This window comes from Plutella xylostella, chromosome 23 (assembly GCF_932276165.1).
Source record: "Plutella xylostella chromosome 23, ilPluXylo3.1, whole genome shotgun sequence".
NCBI lineage: Eukaryota > Metazoa > Arthropoda > Insecta > Lepidoptera > Plutellidae > Plutella > Plutella xylostella.
This window is the reverse complement of record NC_064003.1, coordinates 11,259,963-11,287,330: the sequence shown is the minus strand read 5'-3', so window position 1 is coordinate 11,287,330 and position 27,368 is coordinate 11,259,963. Positions and strand designations below refer to the sequence as shown.

The following is a 27,368-nucleotide window of genomic DNA, read 5'->3' as shown; positions in this document are numbered from 1 at the left end:
ACCTATCCAACGACGTTAGGCTTACTGCTATTGGAGGGTGGTCCAGCCTCCAATAGCAAATAAGATGAACTGACGAGTATCGGAACTTATAAGTCATATATCTCTGAACGGACAACTGTGGAAACAAAGCTGTCAAAGCAAAAGTTATTCCTTTTGACAAGACCTATCCAACGACGCTAGTCTTACTGCTATTGGAGGGTGGTCCAGCCTCCAATAGCAGTAAGATGAACTGACGAGTATCGGAACTTATAAGTCATATATCTCTGAACGGACAACTGTGACAACAAAGCTGTCAAAGCAAAAGTTATTCCTATTGACAAGACCTATCCAACGACGTTAGTCTTACTGCTATTGGAGGGTGGTCCCAGCTCCCATATATTTTTGCCCATCCTCTTTTAATTAAAGATCCTTTGCATGAAATGCAAATGGCGGGGTTATTCAAAATCCATTTCAATTTTATGACAGTTTAAATAAAAGAGCCGATTTTCACAAACCTATACGTAGTCATTTATAAAACAAATATTTTATGTTGATTTTATACCGGTATTTTTCGATGAAAATAAACGAGGATTAAAAAAAAGTTTATTTGTGTTTTATCCTCAGGCAGTTTTATTGATAAATGCTGTTTTTACGAGCGTGTAGCGAGATATTTTAATTTGTGTCACTTTTTATGATGCGCTATATTTATTGTTTGACTGATGCTGGGTATTTTTAGTATCTGTTTCAACTTTCACCCAATTCATAGTTTAAATTATTTGTGAAATGTCTGTATTTATCTTTGTGTATTTGCACTCGATTTGAATTCATATAATATTCTTTTACGAATAGTCTATCGATCTATACAGTGGGTTGCAAAGTGTTACAGTAAGCCGAAAGGGATGTATAAGAGTTTGACTGACTGACTCACCTCTTACAGCTTACTATACTTACTAACATAATGTTTCTGTACATAATATTCTACAAGTATATCTATCTCCACTAACCTCTGCACCCGCCTCTCCGCCACATACTTCATCCTGCTCCCGTCGCGTCCGAACACGTGCACGCGGTCGGCGCCCTCTAGCGAGCACGCGGGGTACTGGAACAGCACGCGCGCCTGCCCCTACACTTCCACAGACGCAGCAGTATACTGATACTGCTGGCCACTGGGCCCGTATCAATTCTGGCGCCGTGCCGCTATAGGGTTATACAGCCACCAACGGCGATGTGGCAACCCATAAACATACGAGTGCTGCAACTACCATCTACAATAGATGCTGTGGCCAATGATGATGTCTATTTAGCAACTTGACGGTATCGCTTACAATAAGAAGAAGAACATCCCGTCAATACAGTGTATGAACTAACCTCTGCACCCGCCGCTCCGCCACATACTTCATCCTGCTGCCGTCGCGTCCGAACACTCGTACGCGATCAGCGCCCTCTAGCGAGCACGCGGGGTACTGGAACAGCACTCCCGCCTGTCCCTACACTTCCACAGACGCAGCAGTATACTAATACTGCTGGCTACTGGGCCCGTATCAAATTTGGGCACGTACCATTTAGCAACTTGGCAGTATCGCCAACACGATAGGAAGAATATCCCGTCAAAACAGTGTATGAATCAAGCATGTAGCAACTTTGTTAGATTGTCGTCGATACGATAAGCAAGTATGTAACTATCTCCACTAACCTCTGCACCCGTCGCTCCGCCACATACTTCATCCGTGCCCCGTCGCGTCCGAACACGCGCACGCGGTCAGCGCCCTCCAGCGAGCACGCGGGGTACTGGAACAGAACGCGCGCGCCGCCGCCGCACGGCAGCACCGACCCGCCGTGCACGTTCAGCACGAACTGCTCGGACCAGTCCGCCTAAGGAGGAGAAACACAGATTATTAATAATTACGTAACCAACGTTAAAAACCCCTGACATTCAACACTTCAAGTCGCATAACTTTTGAACGGCTGCTAAGAACACTCAGAGTAACATTACCTATGAGCCAATAAAAACAAACCGATAATCGGTTCAGCAGTTTGAAAGCTCCGCTACCTCAGACTGATACACACAGATACGTTCAACTTATAACAACCCTATTTTTTATCGGAGGTTAATACTATAGCCCGCGACACCATTAAAGTCTTATGGCTAAAGCAGAAGCTACTCATTATAAAAGCCGTGTGCGACTACATTAAGATCTGCGCGTGCAGAACGCGTCTATCAGCCTTCAGTCGTGGCACGGACTCTACAGTGTTGGTAAACCTGTCGTTTTCTATTCTATTCCAACAATCGACTTTGGGTGAACGATTTTAGACTCAGTGCAAGCCATGTTTTTATTGTCCTGTCCATGACAACTGTCTCAAATGTTATACTACTCCATAAAAAGTTTTACCTATCGAAACTATCAACAACTTTTTCGATTCGTCACGAACTTGAATAAGTATACCCCATTGCTAATAGGACTCAAAATTTTACCGCGAATTCCCCTCGAATCCTATTCCCGTTGAGGTCATATATTATTAATTTCACACCTATTTTATAAGATTTATTACACGCTTTTTAAAATTTCTGAACTGCCGGTTTGAATTTGCGCTTAGATTTCAAAGATTTACGGGTTAGCTCGCTGCTGCGAATTTTGTCAAGCATGCGGGGATTTTACGAGACCGACAATAGAAAATATTGCCGATCCCATTTCATGTTTGATCTATGATGAATGTTTATGATTTATGTGTATCCATACGTGCGTTTATATAATGCTTTCGGTAGTTTTAATTTAAAATTTCCCAATAATATTGTTTAATAGATAGGCACGTAGTAGGTAGGTACTGCTTTCGTTCTTGGACCCTTACAAGATCGTTAACCCGGCCCAACGAATGATAGAGTCCAATTCTCTATTATTCAGTTGGGTAAATCTCATCTGGCGCGTCCACGTCGCGGGAGTGGGCATTGCGCATCCTAGTAGGCCGGGGCGCTGCGATGGCAAAGTTCAGTGTGAGGACACAGTACTGTGGGGTATAACACGGTCCCCTGCCTAGGGTTACAGGTGAAGACCTCAACGGCAACAGCGGCGGAGAAGACAGGCTTCGGAACGGCAATGTTGGCGGAAGAGGCACCGGATCTGGAATACCGTTAGGCGCGAGTAAAGTCCAACTTGAAAAGCGGCAGTTCCTGCAACGAAACCAGCTCCCCACGTATCGACTTGTTCTTTCCTGAGGATTCAGCTGGGGACGTCGAGAGAGTGCCACAGATGCTGGGCAAGTTTGTGTCACTTAACTGTGTCCCAGGCGATACAGCGCTTGTGGAGAGGTCACTTCACCCGTGCCAGGCACGGATAACAACACGGAGAGCCACAGTTACCAGTCATAAGCTCATATAAATGGACGTATATTATGGGCGCTAGGGGTGTCTCTCGACGGTGGGAAAGTCCATTGCGACTTATTGGCCAGTCACCGCCCGCCTTAAACTGGGCAGCCCCCAGTCAATTAGGTACTGACCCGTCCCTCATTGTTGTGCTTTATTGGGGTAAATAGAGCAGCAAGTAAATTGTACAAATGATGAGTCATTCATTTACCCAAAAACAAAACAAAACATAAAATTGCACCAAACACAACCGACCTACGCTTTGCCACATGGAATGTTAGGACCATGACACCTGGTCAGGATGAACCTGTCGACGACATTCCATCGGTACGAAAAACAACTACCATCGACAGAGAACTGCTTCGTATGCGTGTGGATGTGGCGGGCCTGCAGGAGACGAGACTATCGGGAGAGGGCAGTCTGCGCGAGGAAAACTACACTTTCTGGTGGAAAGGCAGGGACGAAGGCGAGAGACGTGACTATGGTGTTGGCATAGCTATCAGAAACCATCTGCTAGACTGCACTGAATCACCGGTGTGCATATCCGAACGCTTAATTACTGTTCGATTCATGACGGAATCTGGTCCAATCACAGTAGTATCAGCATACGCACCGACCCTTAAAGCCGAAGCACATGTAAAAGAAGCTTTCTACCAAAGCCTGGGCGAGTGCATGGAGGGAATAAGCAAGTCCGATAAGCTTGTCCTACTTGGAGACTTTAATGCGAGAATTGGTCGGTCCAACGAGAACTGGCCAGACTGCATGGGTAAACATGGAATAGGTAACATAAATGACAATGGCCAACGCCTTTTAGAACTATGTGCCACACATCAGCTTTGCGTCACCAACACCTATTTTAAAAACAAACCTGCACATAAGGTTTCCTGGAAACATCCTCGCTCGGGTCACTGGCATCAGTTAGACCTCATCATCACCAGACGGCGGGACTTACGCGATACGCTTAACTCTCGCGCTTACCACAGTGCGATTTGCGACACCGACCACGCCCTCGTCATTGCCAAGACTCGTCTTACGTCCAAAAAGTTTCATGCTTCCAAGACCAAAAATAAGAGACAAGCCATTCTCAATATGGAGTGACGACACTGACGTGAATACGGTGTACAAGCTGTCGCTTTGTTTGTGATATTTAAAATAAAATACGAAGAAATTGATCATAAAAAGTATATTTATTGTATCAACAAAGCATAATTTAGTACACAAAGTGTTATCTTACAGTGAAGTGCAGTAATTACGCTGGAAATTTAATCAAACCTAGTGTACAGTGTACTCATTGTGATTACATTGTGGGTAATTCTCGTAAACCCTATAGTGTGCGTACCCTACAAGCGAAACTCTTGGACCATCCTACTAAATCATATACAGTGCCACCTAGTACTAGCGACAGTAACTATTTATTACGATCGATAAACAACAACATCGGCTGTTGTTTTGTTAATAAACTATTCTGTCATCTTTTCTTATCATCGCCACACGATGACTAAATGCGGGATGTGCAAAAAATACATACCGAGAGGCGATATCGCAAAGTGTGCGAAATGTGCCAAATGCAGCAGTCCCTACCACCCGTACTGCATCAAGGAGGGCGAGGGCGTAATACCAGCTACCTGGATATGCCCGGCCTGCAGCAAGGATAAGCCTATGGAGGCTGCACCCAGCACGCCCGTGCGCCCCGCCGGTCCCGCGCCCCCAGTCGCCGCCGCGCCCCCCGCGTCCTCCGCGCCCCCCGCGACCCACGCGCCCCCTACCGCCCCCGCCACCGCATCACCCCGGCGCAGCGCCCTCGAGCTGCTCGAGCTGCCAGAGCCGGTGGCCGCCGACCACCGCCTCAACTCCACCGCCAACGACACCACGGAGGAGTTCAAGGTGGAGCTGGGCCTGGAGATCCGTCTCTTCAGGGAGGCGCTAACCGCAGTGCAGGAGGAGATCCGCCTGTTCCGGAGCGAGGTGATGGAGTTGAAAAGCTCGTTCATCGCCTCGGACCAGAGGCTCACGGAACTAGGCTCTCGGGTTGACATCCTCGAGAAGCGTGTGACGGATGGGACGGGCTCTCGGCTCGAAGCTGTCATCGCGGAGCTACGCCAGGACCTCAATGATAAGGAACAGGAGCTACTGGACAATGATGTGGAGATAACCAACCTCCCTGAGGAGAATGGAGAGAACCCCACTCATATAGTCCTGTCTGTGGCCGTGAAATTAGGAGTCCAAGTGCAGGAGTCCGATATTGTCAGCGCTGAGCGTGTGGGACCCCGGAACCGCTGGCACCAGGCGCCGTCGGGCGAGAGCGGGGCGGGCGCGGGCGCGGGGGAGGGCCGGCCGCGGCCGCTGGTGGTGCGGCTCACGCGCCGCGCGCTCAAGGACCAGCTGATCGCCGCCGCGCGCGTCCGCCGCGGGGCCACTTCAGCCGACCTCGGCCAGTCCTCCGCGCCGCGCCCCTTCTACGTCAACGAACGGTTAACAAAAGTTAACCGCCAGTTGTTTCACCAGGTTCGGGAAGTCGGGCGAAGGCAGTCATGGAGATTTATGTGGACCAAGAAAGGCCGCATTTACGCTCGACAAGGTCAGGACAGTCCCCGGCACTGGATTCGCAAAGCCGATGATATTGTTCGCGTGTTTGGTGTCCCTTATACTCTGTAATCTACCTACTCCGTTACCCTTCCATTTGAAAAAGTATATTGACCCCTTAATATGCTCACTTAAAAATATTATATTAGAAAATAAGCTGTTTACCTGGCTATGGCTATGTTATATTAATATCATGTATAAAAAATGTATTCTTTCTCAGTTGAAAGTGGGTAACATAAATTATATTTCGTTACTGTCTATCTTAATGAACGGTTATCGCGTAACCAGCCGTACCTATTCCTATAAGTACTTTAATTGTATTAATAAACGTGTTGAATGTCATGTTGATGAGGTTTATTACGAACTTACTGTTGATTTTTTTGTCCATCGAGTTAACAGTCTGATAATTTGTTTGAGTTTATCTTGTTGTCTGGCACTGATAACGCTGTTGCTAGGCGTGCAGTGGGCCTCTACGCTTGATGTGGTATCTACCTACCTATTATGGTTCAAAGTTGTTCTGATCAAATATTCATCTAGCATTATCTATTTAAGTCATTTATTTTATTTGTTCTCATTTTATATATGTACACATAATCAACAATTAATTTATACACAGACACACCTACAAAACTTGATATTATTACCTATATACAATATTAAAATAGGTTTCACTTATAGGAATGAATAAGCATAAATTATTTACAGTTGGTATTTTCAACGCCGGTTCGCTATCCACTGGACAAGATGAGTTTATAGCTACCATGCAACAATACTCAGCTGACATAATGGCTATTAATGAGACTTGGCTCAGGGAGGGGGGCGATGACTGCGCCCCGGTCGTGCCGGGGTACAAGCTGCGTCACGTGCCGCGGCCGCGCACCCTGCGAGACCGCGGCGGGGGCGTGGGCTTCTATGTCAGGCACGGCATCAACACGCGCATACGGGCACATCCCATCTCACCCACCGTCGAGCAAATGTGGCTCAGCTGCACCGTCAACTCAATCAAACTTCTGGTAGGTACTGCCTATAGGCCAGAATGGGTAAAGGTAGACACATTTCTTGACGCGCTAACCGATTCAATTACCTCATTCTCAGGCTATGATAAGTTAATTTTAATGGGAGATTTCAATATCGATCTTCTTGTCCAAAATAATAAAACTGCTTTATTTACAGATTTTCTAAGTGTTGTAAACTTAAGTCAAAAGGTACAACAACCTACTCATTTTACCGCGAGTAGCCAAACTTTAATAGATGTAGTGTGTACCGATACAGATATTACCAACTTAACTGTGGATCATATTCCAACTCTGGGAAGACATGCTTTTGTGACAGTCGGCATAAATATAAAAAAACCCAAAACACCGCCTAGATTTATTATTATTCGACCTTTTAAAGATATTCTGTGCGATTACTTTAATAGAGATCTAAACGCCATGGACTGGGAAAGTGTTACGAGGAAGGACTCTATTGATTCTATGATAGATTTATTTAATTCAATGATTCTCCAATTATTTGATCTGCATGCCCCAGAAAAACAAATATGTATCAGGGATCGCGGTTACCCGTGGATTACTGACAATATCAAGCATATGATGTTCCTTCGAAACGAAGCCTTTAATCGTTACAAAAATACAAAACTGGATACACACAAGGAGTATTATTTAGAATTAAAAAGGTTGGTTAACTCTGCTATGTACAGTGAAAAACGTGCTTATTACGAAAATTACATTAATAAAAATTGCAACGACTCGGCGATGCTTTGGAAGAACCTCAAAAATACCGTACTTCGGAGTCATAAAGATACTGATTTGCCGTCACAATTTAATGATCCTGATGCAATAAATCAGCACTTTCTGGATTTACCATGCAAAGAAGACATAAATTTTAAAGAGCTAGCGTCTTTTGAAACAAAACGATTTTGTGAAAATACATTCCGATTAAAAACTGTAACCAAAGAAACTGTTGAAAAAATTATAAATAATCTTAAATCTAATGCTCAAGGTATTGATCGTATCACTATCAATATGATAGTTCTCACTCTTCCTCGCACACTGGACACTATCACTTTCATTATAAATTATTCAATTTCGTCGTTCACCTTTCCGGAACTATGGAAAACAGCACTTGTTAAACCGATCCCTAAAACTACTTGCCCTTCGACTTATAATCAGCTCAGACCGATAAGTCTCCTAGCCTGTCTATCAAAGGTCTTAGAAAAAACTGTAAGCTATCAGATGACACAATATATAGAACATAATGGTATATTACCGTCTGTTCAATCTGGGTTTAGGAAACTGCATAGTACATCAACTGCATTGCTAGACGTCGTAGACAATATAATTGCGTCACAAGACAAAGGTAAGGGTACCATTTTAACATTGCTAGACTTTTCACGCGCCTTCGATACCATTAGTGTTCCACGGCTACTAGCAAAGCTTTCTTATTACGGGTTTGATGCTGACACAGTGAAATGGTTTTACCACTATCTCAATCAAAGATCACAAATAGTAAAGTTGAGTAAAAGTAACGGGAAAACACATACATCATTGTCGTACCCAGTGACCAGAGGTGTCCCTCAAGGCTCCATCCTTGGACCCCTATTGTTTGCTCTCTATGCCGCTGATGTCGTAGAGTGTATAAAAAATTGTCAATTCCATATATATGCTGACGACCTGCAAATTTATCTATCGTGTTTTCCGGATGGCACTGCTAATGTAGTTAATAAGATAAATGAAGATTTGAATAAGATAGTAGAATGGTCCAAGAAGAACTCATTATTATTGAACCCTACAAAGTCAAAGTTCATGGTAATAGGCTCTAGAAAACAAGTCCAGGGTATTAATGCTATGAACCCCGACATAGAGGTAGCTGGGGAATCGATTGAAAAAGTTACAGAAGCTAGAAATCTAGGTATCTGCTTTGATTCTAATCTTCGTTTTGAAAAACATATTCTATGCCTGGTCTCTAGTTGCTTTTACCGACTAAAAGTATTATACCGTATTAGACCTTATATTAAAACGGAGGTACGTATAAAACTTTGTGAGAGCTTAGTACTATCTAAATTGAATTATGCAGATACAGTCTATGGACCTTGCCTTTATGCCAAAACACAGCGCCTACTACAGCGAGTACAGAATGCCTGCACTAGATTTTGTTATGACATCCCCCCCCGCACTCATGTGACACCTTACATAAATAAAAGTAATATGTTGAAAATAGCAAGTCGACGGTACCTACATTTTGCATGTTTATTATTTGGCGTAGTTCATAGACACATACCTGAATACCTTTATAATAAACTAAGGTGGTCCCGTGACTTCAACATGCACCGAACGCGAGCCTCCTCGTACCTGCTGCTCACTCCTCAGCACAAGACCGCCATATTCAAAGCATCGTTTTCTTTCAATGCTACTTCCTGTTGGAACCGCCTAGACCCAAGCTTGCGTAACCTGAAATCAGTCACATCATTTAGGTCAAAGTTAAAGCGAATTCTCATCTTCAAACAAAAACTGGGTTGGTGTCCTTGGTCCCTCTAGCAGTGTAGCAGTAGCGCTTACATTACTTGATTATTGCTCTTAAATATTGTATTATTTTCTATTATTTGCTCTCGTATATTATGTTAAGTATTATTTATTTACTATATAGGTATGTGTAGTACTTACTGGCATTCTTGTCACGACACGTGGGGGTGCTGTTTTCTCACTCAATCCCGAGAGATCAGGCCATCAGTCTTTGTGTTGATGTTCCACTAGTTTACTCTTTACTTTCTATGGTCCTCATGTGTTGTTGTTCTCATGAAGTGAAAATCTTAAACAGAAGAAATGAATTTAAATAAAACAAAACGACATATAAGTAGTAGGTAGTTCTTATGAAGACTGCTTCAATATAATGTAATTAATAATTCATTCGTTTATATTATTATTATTATTACAATGTACATCAGATAGTTATCAACATAAAATGTCTTACCTTGCATGTTACTTTACTTAATTTTCTTTGCATAGTCCGCCATTGCAAAATGGATCTTATGTAGTGTGCATTGTGTCCATTTTTCACTCACAGTAGTGTATATTTTATTATGAAACTGTTTCACAGTTGTGTTCAGCCGGACGGCACGGGCTGGTCTGAGCGCTGAAGCAAGTCAGCGATGGCGACCGGTCTCGCTCGCCCGCTGAAACGCCGATGGCTGTTTTGAACTCTTCGATTAATACCCTCAATTTGGGTAATATTTTATTTATAGATATTCTGCATTATGTCCTATTATAGCTTTCACTTGTATGTTATATTAATGTATATTATATTGTATTTGGTTATTATTGCTATTTTAGTATCACATATATTATGTATTTATTATATTGTGTACGCCTTGGTACCTACTCATGGATGGGAGATAGTCACAAAGGACGCGACTGAAAATCAGTGCCGCGTCAGGTGGGTGGATGCCACCTCACTTGAAGCGGTGTAAGCTGAGGCGCGGGCCTTTTCGGTGCTGGACAACACACACCGTTATGTTGTATGCCTGTTATGTGTAAAATTAAGTATCTACCTATAAGTTTAGTCATATAAGTTCTTTTGTTTTATTTGTTGTTTGCTGTGTGTATTTCCTTGTGTATTTTTTGGTGTGTGGTGCTGGTCACCGAATAAATAATTTTTATCTTATCTTTATCTTTATCAATATTTCACGTAGACCAGATGAGGCACAACTAACAAGGTTCCATGAATTTATAGAAAAACATTTATCGGACAGCCACCTCAAAGGAATAATAGACCTGGAGACACTTTGGAACAAAATAAAGGTGACACTGCTGGTAGCTGCTAAGAGAGTATTTGGCAAGAAGGCTAAAGAGAAGACAGATTGGTATTCAGAGTTCGAAGAACTTCTTCAACCACTCGTTGAGGCCAAAAGGAAAGCACATATAAACCTGGTTGCCAACGGAAACGACCACACAAAGAGTGCTTTCAAAATTGCTAAAGCAAACCTCCAGCGTACCGCACGGCAATGTGCGAACCAGTATTGGATAGACCTCTGCACATCCATACAACATTGTCACGACATTGGTGATATTCGAGGCATGCATCAGGGAATCAAGCGGGCCATGGGACCGGTAGCTAGAAAACGTGCGACCATCAAGGACACGGACGGGTCCCCGATAAGCGATAAATCCCTCCAACTAGATCGCTGGGCGCGGCACTACAACAATTTGTACTTTGAGGAGGTAAACATCAGTCCTGAGGCTGCTAGAACTATACCTCATTTTCCTACACTTGAAAGCCTAGATACACCTCCTACATTTGCCGAATTTCTGCGCGCTCTGCAAGCATTAAAAACCGGGAAAAGTACAGGCAGTGATAACATACCAGCTGAGCTGATCAAGCTTCCAGCCGCTACTAATCCCTTATACGTGCTGCTGCTTCGCTGTTGGGAGATGGGCACTGTGCCACAGGAAATGAGGGATGCTAACATTGTCACACTTTATAAAGGAAAAGGAGACCGTGGCGTATGTGACAACTACAGGGGAATATCACTGCTTAGTGTCGTAGGTAAAGCTTTTGCCAGAGTCATACTGTCCAGACTACATATCTTGGCTGACAGAGTATACCCAGAGTCACAGTGTGGCTTTCGCGCAAACAGATCGACAACTGACATGATTTTCACCCTTCGCCAGCTTCAGGAAAAATGTCGTGAACAACGCAAACCACTATTTATGGCATTCGTCGACCTAAACAAGGCTTTTGACACCGTCAGCAGAAATGGCCTCTACGAAGTCCTAAATAAAGTCGGTTGCCCGCCGAAGATGCTCGCCCTAATCAAGTCCTTTCATGATAACATGCGCGGGTGCGTTGTTTTTGATGGGGATGTATCAGCAGCATTTGACGTCAACCGTGGAGTAAGGCAAGGCTGCGTTTTGGCTCCAACTCTCTTCGGCATATTCTTTTCGGCGCTTCTATCTGCTGCCTTTGATGGATCCGAGGAAGGAGTGCACCTGCATACGAGACACGACGGAAAGCTCTTCAATATAAACCTTTTGAAGGCCAAGAGAAACCGTCTTGACCTACTCGTCAGAGAACTGCTCTTCGCCGACGATGCCGCAATTGTGGCCAACACCGAAGAAGAACTTCAGCACCTGGTCACTCGATTTGGTCGGGCATGTGACATGTTCTCAATGAGTGTAAATACCAGGAAAACAGTCGTTATGGCACAAGGCACAACTATTCCGCCTACGATTACACTCAACGAGTCCACGCTGCAAGTGGTTGACCACTTCTGTTACCTAGGCTCAACAACCACGTCTAACTTGTCCAATGACAAAGAAATTGACTCCCGCATTGGCAGAGCTTCAACGGCATTTGGGAAGCTGTACACAAGGGTGTGGAGAAATTCTAAGCTCACCACCCGAACCAAAGTCCTTGTGTACAATTCATGCGTTCTCAGTACCTTACTGTATGGTTCTGAAACTTGGACAACCTACAGAAAACAGGAGCGCCGTATTAACGCATTTCACATGCGCTGCCTGCGGATAATTATCGGAGTCTCGTGGAGGGACAAGGTTACGAACGAATGCGTCCTCAACACCACACGCACGACCAGCATTACTGCCATCCTGAAGCAGAGACGCCTGCAATGGCTGGGACATGTCCAAAGACAGGACACAGAAAGACTGCCCCGTAGAGTGATGTTGGGACAACTGGCCAATGCTACCAGACCAGTTGGGCGGCCATTACTGAGATTCAAGGACTCATGCAAGCGCGATATGGACGACTTCGAGATAGATAAAGATAACTGGGAGTCCCTGGCATTGGACAGACCAGTATGGAGACAACTGCTGCATCAGGGCAAATCAAAACACGATGGGAAATGGTTGGAAAAGTTAAAAACTAAGAGGCTTAATCAACATCTGGAAGCATCGCCAAACCCGAATTATGCCTGTGTCCGATGTGGCAAGCAGTGTAAGGCCCGTATAGGCCTGTTCAGCCACATGAGAAAATGTGGCTCTCAAAACCCACAGCCGCTGTAACAATCATCTGTCAAGATGCAGTGGCCAATGATGAGTAGGTAGGTACGACGAGACGAGATACGAATAGGTACCACAAAACATTTAAAGCATTAATAATAATTATAAAAGTTTCACGTTAGTCACTCAATACTCATATTTTTATGGTTTTGAAATGGAGAGATATTTATTTTTATTTCTCTCCACATTACATGAAGCAAATATTTTACACAATTAAAACCCGATGGAGAATGAATTCACATAATTGATCCATCGCCGCCGCCACCGTCGTCCGTCGAAAGCAAATAACTCTGTATATACGGAACCATTTTCTGATATTTTAAACTGAACAAGGTCTTCAGGGATTTTCAGTATTGGGTTTTATTGAATAGACCTTACAATAAAGCGAACGAAGCCCTATGGGAAATCCAACTATAGTCTTTGCTAGTCATAAAGACGGAGGCTTATATCCTATCTTACACATTACTTAGTATAACCAGAGGGTATCCTAGTGCGGGAGCTAGGGTACTTAGGTTTACTAACTTGTAATTTTTCTTGAGTTCAATAAAGAAATTTGTTTTATACCTACGTATAAAAAAGTGGTATAACCTTACCATAGACATAACAAAATTTGTAAAAAATAAGGCTTCTTTGCGTGCAGTGCCCATAACAATATATCACCCAAATGAAGGGTTTCGGCAACCAACAGTCTACTCAATATGCTTTATCTTGTTCTCCGCTCGAGTGATGGATCGCAATCGTATTTAATTCACGGTGCAAAAACTCGACCTTTGACATAGAGCAACTTCATTCAGTGAGTTCATCTTCTTCTTGTAGTGCCTCTCCATCATTGGATGTTGGCAGTCAGCTGAGTTCATACCGCTAGCCAAGCCCTAGCCTATTAGCCTAAGTAACTGTAGCCCGTAAAAATAACCATAACAATAAAGGTTAGGAAAAGCCGTTTCCCTCACTGAGGTTAATCTTTAACGATAATTAGCGTAAATGAGCTTTAAAAGATAAGAATTATGTGGAAGAAAAATATATCCCGTGGTGTATTTTTTTTTTTTATTATTATTTAACTCTTTATTGTACAAATATTACAAATAAAAGTACAAAGGGTGGACTTAACGCTAAAAGCATTTACAAAGGGTGGACTTAACGCTAAAAGCATCAGCATCGTGTAATAGAATGCTCTAATAAAAATGGCTGCGTATTTATAAATTCTACCCAATCTTGCCATTATATTATACAATAAACAAGAGTTTGTATCATAGCTACTATTTTCATCATTACACTGTACAAACTGAAACAACCCGTCCATTATTGAGATTCATAGCTGGAGGTTTTCCTTCCTGTAGCAACCTTCTTTTTACAACGTGAGCCCTCCCGTTAACTTTAGCAGGCGATCCCCGATCAACGGTTATTCCTCCCTTGTTTTTTATTCAACAAATAACCACAATTCACTTAAATTAACAATATACGAACACGATGATATTTCAAATACAAAAACAAAGCAAAACTTCCCGCATTTGGTTTACTGTCAAACCGTTGAGAACACGTCTTTACACTTAAGGGCCTGTACAGGGTGACGTGCCGCGCCAAATTTGGGTTTTCAATGCTCTTCACACAGCACACGCAGTGACACGCACACATGTAAGTTTGCACAGTGGTTCGATAAACTTTTACTCGCCAACTTTATTGAAAATTATGTTCAAGTACATTTTGGGTGATTTTAGGGTACTTAAGTATAATTTTTACTTACACTGGTAGGCACCAGGAAAGATTAGAAATTAATAGGAGTGCCACTTTACTCCATACTCGGAACCCGATTAGCTTTTTCAAACAAATGTGGTATTTACTTGTAGAAAGGTAACTACAAGTATTAAAGTGTACATAATAAGTTTCGGACATCCTCCAGCCAACTGAACCCCGACGACGAAGCAAAGTAAATTCATAGTGTCGCAAAATATCGCTATACTAAGCCGAAAGGGAATGACTCAAGGGGTCATTCTGAACAACTTTTGTTCTACGAGTTTTGCAAATTCGCGAAAAAAAATATTCGTTTTCCATGGTAAAAAGTCACGTGTCCAACAAAGTTTCTATGAAAAAGGTTTTTTTTGTTAATTTCCAAAACTCGTAGAACAAAAGTTCAGAATGACCCCCTGTCTTACTCCTTACCTGCCGAAGGAGGAAGGTAATGTTTTTTGATTGTATGTATGTATGTTTGTCTGTTGCTTTGTTCCCTCCTGTAGCCTAAACGGCTTGATAGATTTTAATGTATGAGGTATTGTTAGACGCGTATTGATTGCGCGATGGTTATAGTTCATGTGACGTTACATTAAAATGTACATAGCACCCTCTAGAGTCTAGAGGACATAACGTGATGATCGAAAAAATAATAATTCAACATTGCCGTGTAAGGTATCAAATGAAAGGGCTTGATTTTCACATTACAAAAATATGCATATAGAAGGTACCTATTTAAATAACAACAAAAAATTGAAATAAAAAATGATCATGAACTGACGTAAAATTTCATAAAATAAAAACAACTAAAAAGTTACAAATAAAAATATATAATTATTAACAAACAAAATACCTTTTTGTTTGTTTATAATTTGTTTAGTATATACCGCTTTTTCAATACCTGTAAGTACATTTTTTGGTAGCAGCATAATATTTTTTCTTATTTTTAGGGTTTCGTACCTCAAAAGGAAAAAAAGCAACCGTTATAGGATCTCTTTGTTGTCCGTCTGTCTGACTGACTGTCTGTCACCGCCCTTTTTCTCAGAAACGGGTAAAGATATCAAGCTGTCATTTCGCATAGATGGGGAGTACCCCAAAAAAATATTGTGGTACTCCCTGTCCCATACAAGTAAATTGGGGCTGATATTTTTTCCGGTTATTTTTTTGATGGTGTAGGTAGGGTATCGTTGAATAGGTCTTTTAATAATAATAGGTATAAAAAAGGTTAAAATATAATTATTTAGCTTTTACCCTTAAATTTGGGGATTACACCATAGACAAAACTTAATTAAAAAAAATGATTTCAATAGATGGCGTGATTTTATGTTGGGTAACTCAGAATAAGAAGTGATGATATCTCAGAATAATAATGGTTAATGGTGCTATTCCGCTGAGCACCGAAACCGGTGGGACACTAGTGATAAGTGGTCATGGAAATGCAGCAGGGTAGACCCTGCTCCTAGAACAAGGTATGAGTTTGTGATGTGTGTGCTTGAAAAGCGAGGATGGAAACTTTGAATATTTTCTTGATTTTGGTGCTGAGCTCACCGATCAATCAAGTGCTGTGGCCTTACTGTCCACAGCTCATGCTGAGCTGGTGCCGTTTCGACACTCCGGACAGCAAGCCGTTGTGTTATTGTTTTGTATTTTGTCTGTATTTTTGTTTTTGTCTCAAGTTCTATTTTTTTTGTCCTTGTTGTTTTTTATAAGTATGTATTTCTTTTTCTTTAAATCTGTATTTTTCTTTTTGTTGTTGTTGCTGTATATGTGTCGCATAAATGTATCTTTATCTTTATCTTCAAATCACGCAATCTATCGTTGGTTTTTTTTAGTGGCCACTGTCTATAGAAGAAATTCAGTCATTGACAATTTTACGTTACGAATTTATTTTCATTTATATTATTTTTATTTTTACATTTTCGTGGAGAACCAACAGCATTTTGTTAATCAATAATTATTACTTATGAACACATAACAAATTGATGCCATTAACAGAATGAACTTAGTAAACCGAGTAAACCTAACTCATCCAGAGGAAAAATAAAATATCTTTCTCTCTCTCTGAAAAACATACTTAATAGCCCAAAGTCGATGCTTCTAGCAATTAACATCTTTGAAATAAAATTGAGCCACCAGCGTGTTACTGCCCTCATCAGATCCTCACGAGACCATACCTCCACCAGCAACATGCGACTGTATTTTTGATCCTTAACCTGCGTATTGTCATCACTTAGATCCATTCGCTATATTCCTGCTCCTCATCAGACTTTTACGAGCCTGTAATGTCACGAGAATATTACCCAATATAATTTGATGTATTGAATATACTAAAAGAATTATGCTTCCTCAATTTCAAATCAAATTATGTTGGTGTCATAAAAGTTGAAAAAGTGCAATGACAACCAATGTGCAGTGATTTTGTATGTGTACACGAAAAGATCGCGAGCTGTCAGTGCTGCCTAAACCGACGTGACCCTTCTTTGGAGGCCAGCGGCCGACTGAGTCAAACGTTGCTTGTGTTTATGATTTTATAACACAGAAAGCCGCCATAGATATTTGTATGAAGATTTGAGGGAAAAAAATTGCTCAAGTTTGCGATTAATTTACACAAAATAAGTGTGTGTTTATTAATAAACAAGGTAGTTAGCGCCTAGTCCAAGCATTTAACTTTATAATATGATAAAAATCATATGAAAATTCTTGATAATTACGACACAGTTGTTACAATACGGGACTGCTTTTTCGTGATATTCTGAATTTTATTTACAGTTATCCATAAGCATTTACTTGAATTGGAATCATTCAGCACCTAGCTAGACTCTTCGGCTACCTGTGTGATTTTTTTCAAGGTTGTAGAGCATCGTTTACTACATAATTCTATGACAATGCCAACCCTCGATTCCCCCTTGCCGACCCTTAATAACAACCATTGTAGGTACCAATGAATAAGGCCATAAATCACCAAACCTAACTGATTCAAAATAAGTGCTTGATAGTAGATGTAAGGTATTATTTTGTTGAGACGTTTCTTTTGTAACCCTCCATCTTGTTCGTATATTGTGAAGACAATCTACAATCGCACTGAATAAAAGCGTGAAAGATAAAAGTGTATGACGCAGTTTGTTTTCGTGAAAGGTCGACAGTAAAAGGCAAATCTTTTGGAAACCCTTCGTGAACATTAAAGAGAAATTGTGGTCGAACAAAGCCGTGATTCATTTTCTGTCTAGACGGACTAAGTTGCCTAATACCTATTTTGCTTGTTAGTAAATTATTTAAATTATAACTTAAGTAAGTACATAATTCAATTAGATTAGTTATTTAACACAAAGAATAAAATGTTTTGCTTACTGGAATTTAATTCTTGGTAGGTAATTCGTTGTTGTCTGATAATTAAACAGTTAGGTATAAAACTAAATTATGATGTTGAAATTCTTTGAAGTATCTGCAGAAATGTTTTTCTTTTAAGCTTTATCTTATTTTTCCCAAGTAATACGAATAAAATTGTAATATTGGCTTGCACGCTTTGATTATGCACGATGTGACGTCGTCGTGAGCCCTTAGTAAATGGCGACATCTCTACCTCATTTCATAAAAAAATATCATTGTTGAAGCAACAGTCGAAACCTCTCATCATGTACCTACCTTGGAATTGTAGCGGACACCTAGCCACACATGTGTTGATTGTGTGGTTATGTGTCCGCTACACAATCATCATGACATTACGTGGAGCTGGGTGTACCTTGATGAAGACGGAGACAGCCAGGTTGCTAGACTCATGGACTATGGGGCACTGCCCCGGGAACCCTTGCATCTGTGAGGGACAGGTGGAGCTGGATGTACCTTAATGAAGGCGGTGACAGCCAGGTCGCGGGGCCCGGCCGCTGCGGGGCGCAGCGTGAGTGCGTAGTCGCCGGCCTGGCCGAACAGCTCGCAGCGCAGCGCCATCGTGCGTCGCCCTGGGAACCCGTGCATCTGTGGGTGGAGGGGGTTGTGTAGCTGGGTGTACAGATAATGCTCAGTCTGTGGGGGGATGGGGTTGTCTAGCTTGGTGTACAAGTGATGGCCATGTTTGGTTAGCTCGGGGGTATTGTGCAGGATTGCTGGGGGAATGGGGATTCGTCAGGGAAAACCATAGTTTTATACAAATATTTTCCCCGTGGTAATTCAAGAATTCAAAGTAGCCTAGGCATTAATCCAGGGTATCAACTTCTTACACACGAAGTTTCATAAAAATTGGTGCAGCCCTTTTTTGTGTGTAATAGTAACAACCATGCACACCTCCAACTTTTGTGTTTACAATATTAGTAGGACCTTCAATCTGCCCAGGTTAATTTAGAGGACACGCTAAGAAGGATATATTATTTGGAATATAAATATGGTAGTTACACGTTATCCTCACCTGCTCAGAGTACAGCACATGCGCATGCGAGCTAGTGTTCCTGCCGTCACACAGCACGGCACCACCGCTCGAGTGGCCGCAGAACAGCAGCTCCAGCCAGAAGTCCGCCCCAGACTCCCGCGGCGCACACTCCACGCCAGGAAACTCCACTATAGCCGTCACTGGACGCTCCGGGTAGGTTTGTATCAGCTCGGGGGTGACCGCCAGCCGCACGCTCGGCCACGACACTTCAAACCGCCACGACTTCACTACACTGTCACCAGTCTCCATCAACACTGGCTGGCTTGCACTGTCTTCGTCCATCTCTGCGATGTTCACTTCGCGTTTGGCGAAACTGTCACTGCTATTCACACTGTCATAGTCTTGGAGGAAGGGTTCCTTAACATCCGCCACCAGCTCCAAGTAATAGATGCCTCCGCGGGAGAAGTAGCCACAAGGGAGGGTCATGCGCCGCTCGGAGTCCAAGGTCAGTGGCATGGTGGCGAGCAGCGCGCGGCCGTCGTCGCCGTCCCGGGCGAGGCGCGCGCGCAGCCCCGCCCCCGCCGCGCCCCCCACGCCCCCCGCACCCCCCGAGGCTCCCGCGCCCCCCGAGGCCCCGTGCACCCGCACATGTACGTCGCCCCCCAGAGCCACGTGGCCGCGCGGCAGCTCCACCCATACTTGGTTAAGGTCGATGTGATCTTCTATAGCGTCAGGGTTGATGAAGCTGGCGCCACCTGGTGGGAAAGAGATGGTTTGTAGAGGATCTGAGTGGGAGAACTTTAGACTGGATTTATCTTAAGGGAAATGCTTTGTTTCCCTGAACGAAAACAAAATATCCCGTGCTTAACTTGTTGTGCAGATGCGTGTGATTTATTTGATTCCTTATTATACAAAGGAATTTAAACGAACCAATTTATAGGATATGATAAGAAAATGTTTTATATTTTTATTTAAGTATAGAACGATTGTAAAATTTTGATCTATTTATATATGTAAATAAGGAACACCAGCAGTAAATTAAATTTAAGAAATCTAATTTACATCATCCTCTACTGTACCACATTTATTAAGTTAACTTGTCGCTAAATATGCTAACATAATTTGATGCCAATCAAGCTACAATATTTGCCGAAACCGGAAACAATTAAAAGTTACAAATTTCCAAACCGACTGATGTCAAAGGCACTCGCGAAGGAAATTGAAAATTGAAATTTGGCAATTTCAGCGGCATTGTACATGAAATTGTTAACATCTGAAATATTTTTAATAACGTCTACAGCAAGTACCTAACTGCTGAATAACATTTCATAATTAGTTCGGTATTCAAAATTACTTGAAATTTAAAGTCAAAAATGAAATAATTCAATTTGTTTTGATTGACGTGAAACATAATTAAACATAAACATTTTCAAAATATACCAATACCCGTCTATGTAGTTAAACGAAGTGTTTTTTTCGCTGTGATTACTATATTTTTTATTCAAGCTAAAGATAATTAAACTGTAGTTTTCCCAAATATAATCTAAAACCCCCAAAAATAACGCGGCAATAACCATTTTCCGCATCGCCGCCGCTCTTTTACGCGTTTAATTGTAGCAATATTGAAAGTGATCGTAAGTTTCAGCTGAAAGGAAAGGGCCTTTACCAATTAACTGTCTCTAATGGCGGGACTTCTGCGAAGCAATGCTCTCAACTTCGTTAGTCAAGTTAGTATATTAATATTAATGGCCGAGCCTCGGAAGGGTTACTCCTGCGTTACAAAAAACGAACGAGACTTATTGTGAAAACGGTACGTTTAATGCAATATAGAGTCGTGGTTAGCGCAGCTCCAACTTTGTTATTCGTAATCGAGAGTGACCCCTTGTTGCCGGTCCGAATAAGTACTTTCAATAAGTTAGTGAGCCGAGCCGAATAATTGTTTAGTAAAATTTCGCGGGCTATTTTAATATACATTTTATTTATTATTCTAAAAGGGCATCATCTTAAAGGGCAGTAAGTACCTAGTTGGTACTTACTGCCCGTTTCACACGTTTATTGTTCTAATAATATGCTAAATCTAAATATGTAAGATTTCCTTCACACGATATTTTCCTTCAGCATAAAAGGAACGCTATACAATTATTGTACTTAATTTCTCAATAACTAATTGTTACATGTCAGGAGAAGGATTTGATATAGCTCATGTGGCGTGAGAAGCGTGTGCCTACCGAATGAGCTACTACGGCACTGGTTGAAACTTAAACATACATAATTATCATTAAGTATAGTTTTTCTTAATATAAAGAAGCTGACAAATAAAATACAGTTTAAAATATTATGAAGACGGAGTTCATCGAAACATTTCTTGTCTACCAGTACCTACTAGTTCGTTATAACTTATAACTTCATGATTTGAAGTTGAACTTTCAACGATTTCATCCTGAAAGGGGACAAGTTATCACAACTTTCCATTTACTTCGTACTTGAATTAACAGTTATTGAACTAAACGAATAACTAACATTCAGCTTTGTTTGTGGTACAAAGTTTTTCAGTTTATATAAAGTTCCAGACTTTTATTCAATTAATGAATGAATTTGTTCTGTAATTTAAGTATCTCATACCTACCTATTAGGATCTCATAAAAACGGGGTGAAGCGTTATCGTTATGTGTTAATAAAAACTATGACAACTATAAGTATACGGAGTGAAAATTTAAAAAATTAAATTACAAAATGACACTTTACACTCGCGAGCAATAAATAAAATAAATAAATATTATTATGTTAATAATGAATGTTGGCAATACTCTGATGCGCAGTTAAAATTACCTACTTACGGCGTGATTAAGCTAGCATTTTCCGTTTAAGTGATTTGGCGTAATGTCACTTCACTGAATTTTCATTGCTCGCGGTTTTAATAATAATGAAAACATAACACATTATAAACAAATAACTGTAACCACCCGCGCTACTGATATCTGACCCTCAAGTACGGGTTTTGCTATTAAATTTATGAAAATGAAAAAAGTTTACGTCTTCTCCTGTCATACATTATTTGTCAAAAGTTTCATGATAGTTTCCGCTAGAGGCGCCACTGTGTATGCGAGAAAACGTAAACTTTTATAGTTTTCGACAAACTATCAAACCTGTACTAGACCTACTGGTGTGTGCGTCGTGACTCGCATGTGTTTAAGCGTTAAAATACATCATGAGCCTCATTTGAGCCGCGCATCGGCAAACTTGAAAACAAAATGAGCACCAATTTGTTACACTTCATGAAAATTGCAATACTTTAGCAGAAGACAAGTTGCCTCCCGAACCCATATCTATGTATGTTTTAGTAGGTAGTAGCGAGTTTTACGGAGTGACAATCTATTGTGTTTCGTCTACTTTTATCTGTTACTCGTAGTTACAACTTTTTATGATATCGATATCGTTCGAAATCCTTCTTGTATGAATATTCAGACTGAAACTGAGCATAAATATTTATATATCAATTAAGCAGAGAGTATTTATTTTACTAACAGGTGCCGTATTATTTAGTTACTCTAGAGTTTTTTCTCCTTTCTTACACAGCTTCTACATATAAGTATTAATTTGTTTGTTATTATTACATTTATTATCCTTGCCTGGAAGAGCCACACCTTCTTTGTTATTATTATTATTAAATTCTTTATTGCACAAAGTAAATTGGTACAAAGGCGAACTTAATGCTAGCAGCATTTTCTACCAGTTAACCTTTGGTGATGTTGAAGAAGTGATTGGTAGTGCTTATGGCTTTGAAGAAAGAAGATGGTTTATATTGAGTACTTAACCGAAATATTAATATCATGTTCGGTAGTGTATGTTGTGTGTTTTTTCAATAAAGTTATATTATATATTGATTGTACATTTAGGTGCACAGTAGCATTTCTTGAGCAGAGGCCTATATCGCTTCAGAGCCATTACCAAACCAAACTTGGTAAATACGCAAAGACATCCCAATGAATAATAGGCTCTTGGAGACTGCTTAATTACACTCCCAGAGAGCATTCTCACTCACTACGTAAATATATTTACGTTAAACACTTCAGGGGGTCACTTTAGGTTAAGAAAAATGAAGATGCGGAGGGCTGCTACAACTCTACCCTGGAAACGTATAGATTGCATGTCTGCTTCGAAAGTTCGTTTTTTGTCAAGCTAGAATAAACTTAGGCTTCTTCACACGGATGGCATGCAAAACCTCTTTTAGTAGGTTTGTCATTTATGTGCCTTTGATGTGCTATTTAAAGGCTTTTATGGGTCGTTTTCATATTAACTTACCAAAATCCAGAGGGTTCTATTCGTTCTTAGGGATGAGGAGGGTATGATGACCATTTTAATTTAATTAGGTACTTATAAATACAAACCAAAGGTTACATAATTAATTGTTCTTACGATGTTTGAATTATTTTACTCTTTTTATGTAGGTATTATTAGTTGAATGAATTTCTAGTAAATTAAATGACTGGCTCAGAAAATAAAGAGCAATTTAATTAATGAAAAGCATAATATTTTAAGAACAATATCTGTTGTTTGCAATCCAAGTGTTGACTGCAACAATAAAGCCTTTGTTTATAGCACATTAAAACGGCATTGGATGTAAAGCCGTCGGTTATAGCAGGAGGGTCACTTCAGCTTCCGAAAAATTTAGTTTCGGTGCTCTGCTGGCGCAAACCACGAATCTATCTCGTTGTATTAAATGTACCGGATGCATGACAGCTCTCGTTGTTTAGTTTTTTGTCAAGCTAAAGTGGCCTTCTGGCTCTGGGTATTATCCACATGGTTATGAATGTGTCTGGGACTGAGTCTGTTTCAGCCTCTTAATGTCCGCATGAGCCGAGTATGGAAGTGCAATTAAATTTTATTAACGTAAGCGAAATCATAAATGTAAAGATATTTATTTACAAGATAGCTTATTCAGGAAACTTAAATGCATTGTGATAAGTGTCAATGAGGTGTGGGATGTGATAATGATAGCTATTGAGACGGTTAGTCAGTGATGTGTGCGTTATATATTACAACAAAGATGACAAAATAAAATAAAGATATAACTTCGTTCTAATGACTTCGTTCGTTTTGTGACTAATATCCACCTACCTATCCACCACCATGGAAAGGGAACTTACAAGTAAAGGAAACAAAATAAAAAAGGTTTATATTTTTATAATTTCATCGAGAGTTCTAATGTTTAGCTACCCAGTATGGCCTGTCATAGCCAGAGGAACTTGAAATTTCATCGTCAGCACTCTCGCTCCACTCTCAAGGCTGAAGTAATGTGTCTGTGTCCCGCCCAGTCTGGCTAGCTCCTAGCCAGTATCAAAATTATTATTTCTGTGACATTGTCAAGAAATTTGCCTACTTGGTACATTATTGGACCTCTATGTTTTGGTTGAATATCTTTTTGTAATACCCTGACCCTGTCACCCTTTATTGCCAGATTTTTTTCGGCTCATGATAAAATTGTCTTAGATAAGATACGATAAGATTGTCTCAGAATCCATTTTTATTTGATTCCGAATTATAAGATATGTCGAGATAAAATACTAAACTTTACACTTTTACCTATATTTTTTGTTATAATTAGAGTAATTCACCCTCAGGGCTTACGTATAAAAAGGGATGCCGATAAACAGACAACCCGTCCTATCTGGAGCACAATAAATAACGTCGTGAAAAAAGTCACGAACTCATTTTTGTAACGAACCAAATGAGGGCAAATTCTCCTTCGTGTCATAAAAATGCAAATTAAAAGCGTAAATTCAACCTGATACACAGGAATTGTGATTTTTTTTCTTTCTCAATATAAAAATGTAAAGAAATTCTGAATAAAATTCACGGAAGGGTGAACATTTCTTGCATGACTTACTGTAAGGTATTTTTGAAAGACGCACTTAGAAAATATGTAAGTATATTTTGGTGTACGTATTTCAAATGCTATACCTACTTATAACTCTGCAATCAACGTATTTTTACATTTCAATAACACCGGTGGATACTCTATTTCGGTATACTCAGACTTAGTCGCATAAATAGATAGGTACTATCTATGTTTTTTCAGCTTTGTTTAAGTTATGAAATAACGAATACATTTATAAATATCGGTCCTCATTACGGACTCTATACGACTTCGCGCTCACAAAGACAACTGTATTCAAAGTTACGGGACAACTTTGTATGTCCGAGCTCGCCGTAATTGCTTACGTATCAGCTGCGCAGGTCGTTATTTATGTTAGTTATTGTTTGAAAAGGTATCACAGGGGTGCAGGACAATTTCTTGAAAAATGTAGCGAATAAATACTTAACTCTTTTTCGATTTCTTCTTTTTTAACTAGTCGATGCCAATTATATTTAACTTGCATCTATTGCAAGTATTTATAATAATTTGTTTGCGCTGTTCAAATCGCATTTGCTGCCACAGTAGGGCAAGGATTTGTCAGTATTTATCCAGTCTTGGTCTAACCGGCGTCTCCACCAATGACACTATTATTGGAAGAAATGACATTCAGCAGTAAGTCCGTACCTGCGAGCAACAGCAGCCGCAAGAGTGCGGCGACGTCGCGGCGCATGCTGTCACCGCGCCATCACGACGCTACTCCATGCCCGGAGATCTAGAACAAACAACCAATCATATTATTAATTTGCATATATATCGTTGGAATAAAGAAGAAGTGGGCTGAAGGGCTAGCACGGGGCGCAATTAAGACGTGACAAAAGTTTTGCATCGCGCTCACTCACATCGCGCAGCTTCAAGAGGTAGCGCGACGGATAACATTTTTCACGTCTTAAATGCGCCCTGGAAACTCATCTTGTCAGAATGATGACAGGTTGTCAAAAGCGTTGACTCAATGCTGGCCAACTAACATAGGTGGAGCAGTGGACAGACTACGATCAAGGATGGTGGCTTAGAGCAGCATAGGGCTGTAAAAGTTGGCGCACATATAAGTTCGTCTATTAGAATTTCTAACGAACAAGAAATACATGTTTAGGGGTATCTAACTACATAGATAGCACTGTTTATGTGTCTTAGTGTAGTCCAAATTGACTGTGCAAATGCAAAACCTGCATCAGCTGACTTTAGACAGTTTTAAAAATCCATATAATATTTTAGGTGTCTTCTGCTTCACGAAGCGAATGCAAAATGCGAATAAAACAGCTCGTAAACGCTCGTCAGCAGACTAATGCAGTAGTATGATGTATTCATATGCTAAATCGTAAAACTTTATTATCTCACTTTAGAACTTTCTTCGTGGAAATTATTGCGCTTTTTAACATAAAAACCTGCAGTAACGTTGAAGATAACGAGAAATGTCTGGAATCACCCCTTTAGGGCATCTTAAGTTCATTTATCAAAAAAATACTAAATAGATATACTAAAATCCACCAAGTAGGTACCTACTTATAACTTACAAACAAAGTCTAGACTGTAATTCTTATGCTCCCCTAGTACAGAATGCAGACACTAAGACCTCACTTGCTAAGCTGTTTATGTACTTTTTATGACGTCATTATTCGCGTAATGTTCGACGTACATGAAGAAAATGAAGAATTAACGAACCGGTTTCATTTTTGTTTCAAGGTGTCATACTGTATTTTCATATACCGACACACATACGTTAATGATGTGTTTTTATATTATTAAGGACAGAATTATTTACACAAATTAAAAGTTAAACTAATTAATTAATAAGTAGGTAGACTGTCATAAAAAAATCATAAACCAAGTTAACTTTAGGTACTTGGCGGTGTGGTTAATTAATATTTAATATTTATTTATTTGGTGTAGATTAGTTTTTAATGGTTTTACGTTTGCAGCAGAGAGCGATTGTTGATACTTAATTGCTATAATTAAAACTGTAATAAAATAGGACGAATATAAATCACATTTACTTTTGGGACCAGTCTACCACGTAGATATCTGACCCCTCCCCAATCTGACTAGCCAATGCTCTAGTCACGACGGTGGAAAAACCTAGTCTGTTATTAATAGTCCTAGTATTTGTCACCGACTTATAGTAGGTATTAAATTACAAATAAATAGTTTCCTTCGGAAAAATTTAGGTAATAGTTAGGCTTCCTTTGGTATTACAGGCATAAACCCAGAATACAGATCTCCTAAATGCTTTGTTTGTTCAAGATCCCTCATTACTACTAAGGCTAACAATAAATTTCATAAGTAACCAGCCATTATCCGAACTGTAAATAAGGAAGATCTCTCGATCCATCTTCTCAGGAAATCCCGCAGTAATTCTGTAAATTTCTGGATTCACTACATACTTATAGTAGCGTTTTATTAACTCTACTAAAAGGGCAGAATTCAAATAGCAGTGTT

The 27,368-nt window shown here is 40.5% G+C and overlaps 1 protein-coding gene across 1 annotated transcript in view; it reads right to left on the bottom strand.

Moving 5' to 3' along the window:
* LOC105380668 overlaps positions 1–27,368 on the bottom strand; it is a 154,383-nt gene that overhangs the window by 25,063 nt on the left and 101,952 nt on the right. The window contains exons 3-6 of the mRNA XM_048629413.1: positions 25,560–25,647; positions 19,058–19,773; positions 18,499–18,630; positions 1,673–1,851 (exon numbers count right to left, since the gene is read on the bottom strand). Of these exons, the coding sequence (XP_048485370.1) occupies positions 1,673–1,851; positions 18,499–18,630; positions 19,058–19,773; positions 25,560–25,605 (1,073 nt within the window). The 5' untranslated portion in view covers positions 25,606–25,647. The remainder of the gene's footprint in view (positions 1–1,672; positions 1,852–18,498; positions 18,631–19,057; positions 19,774–25,559; positions 25,648–27,368) is intronic.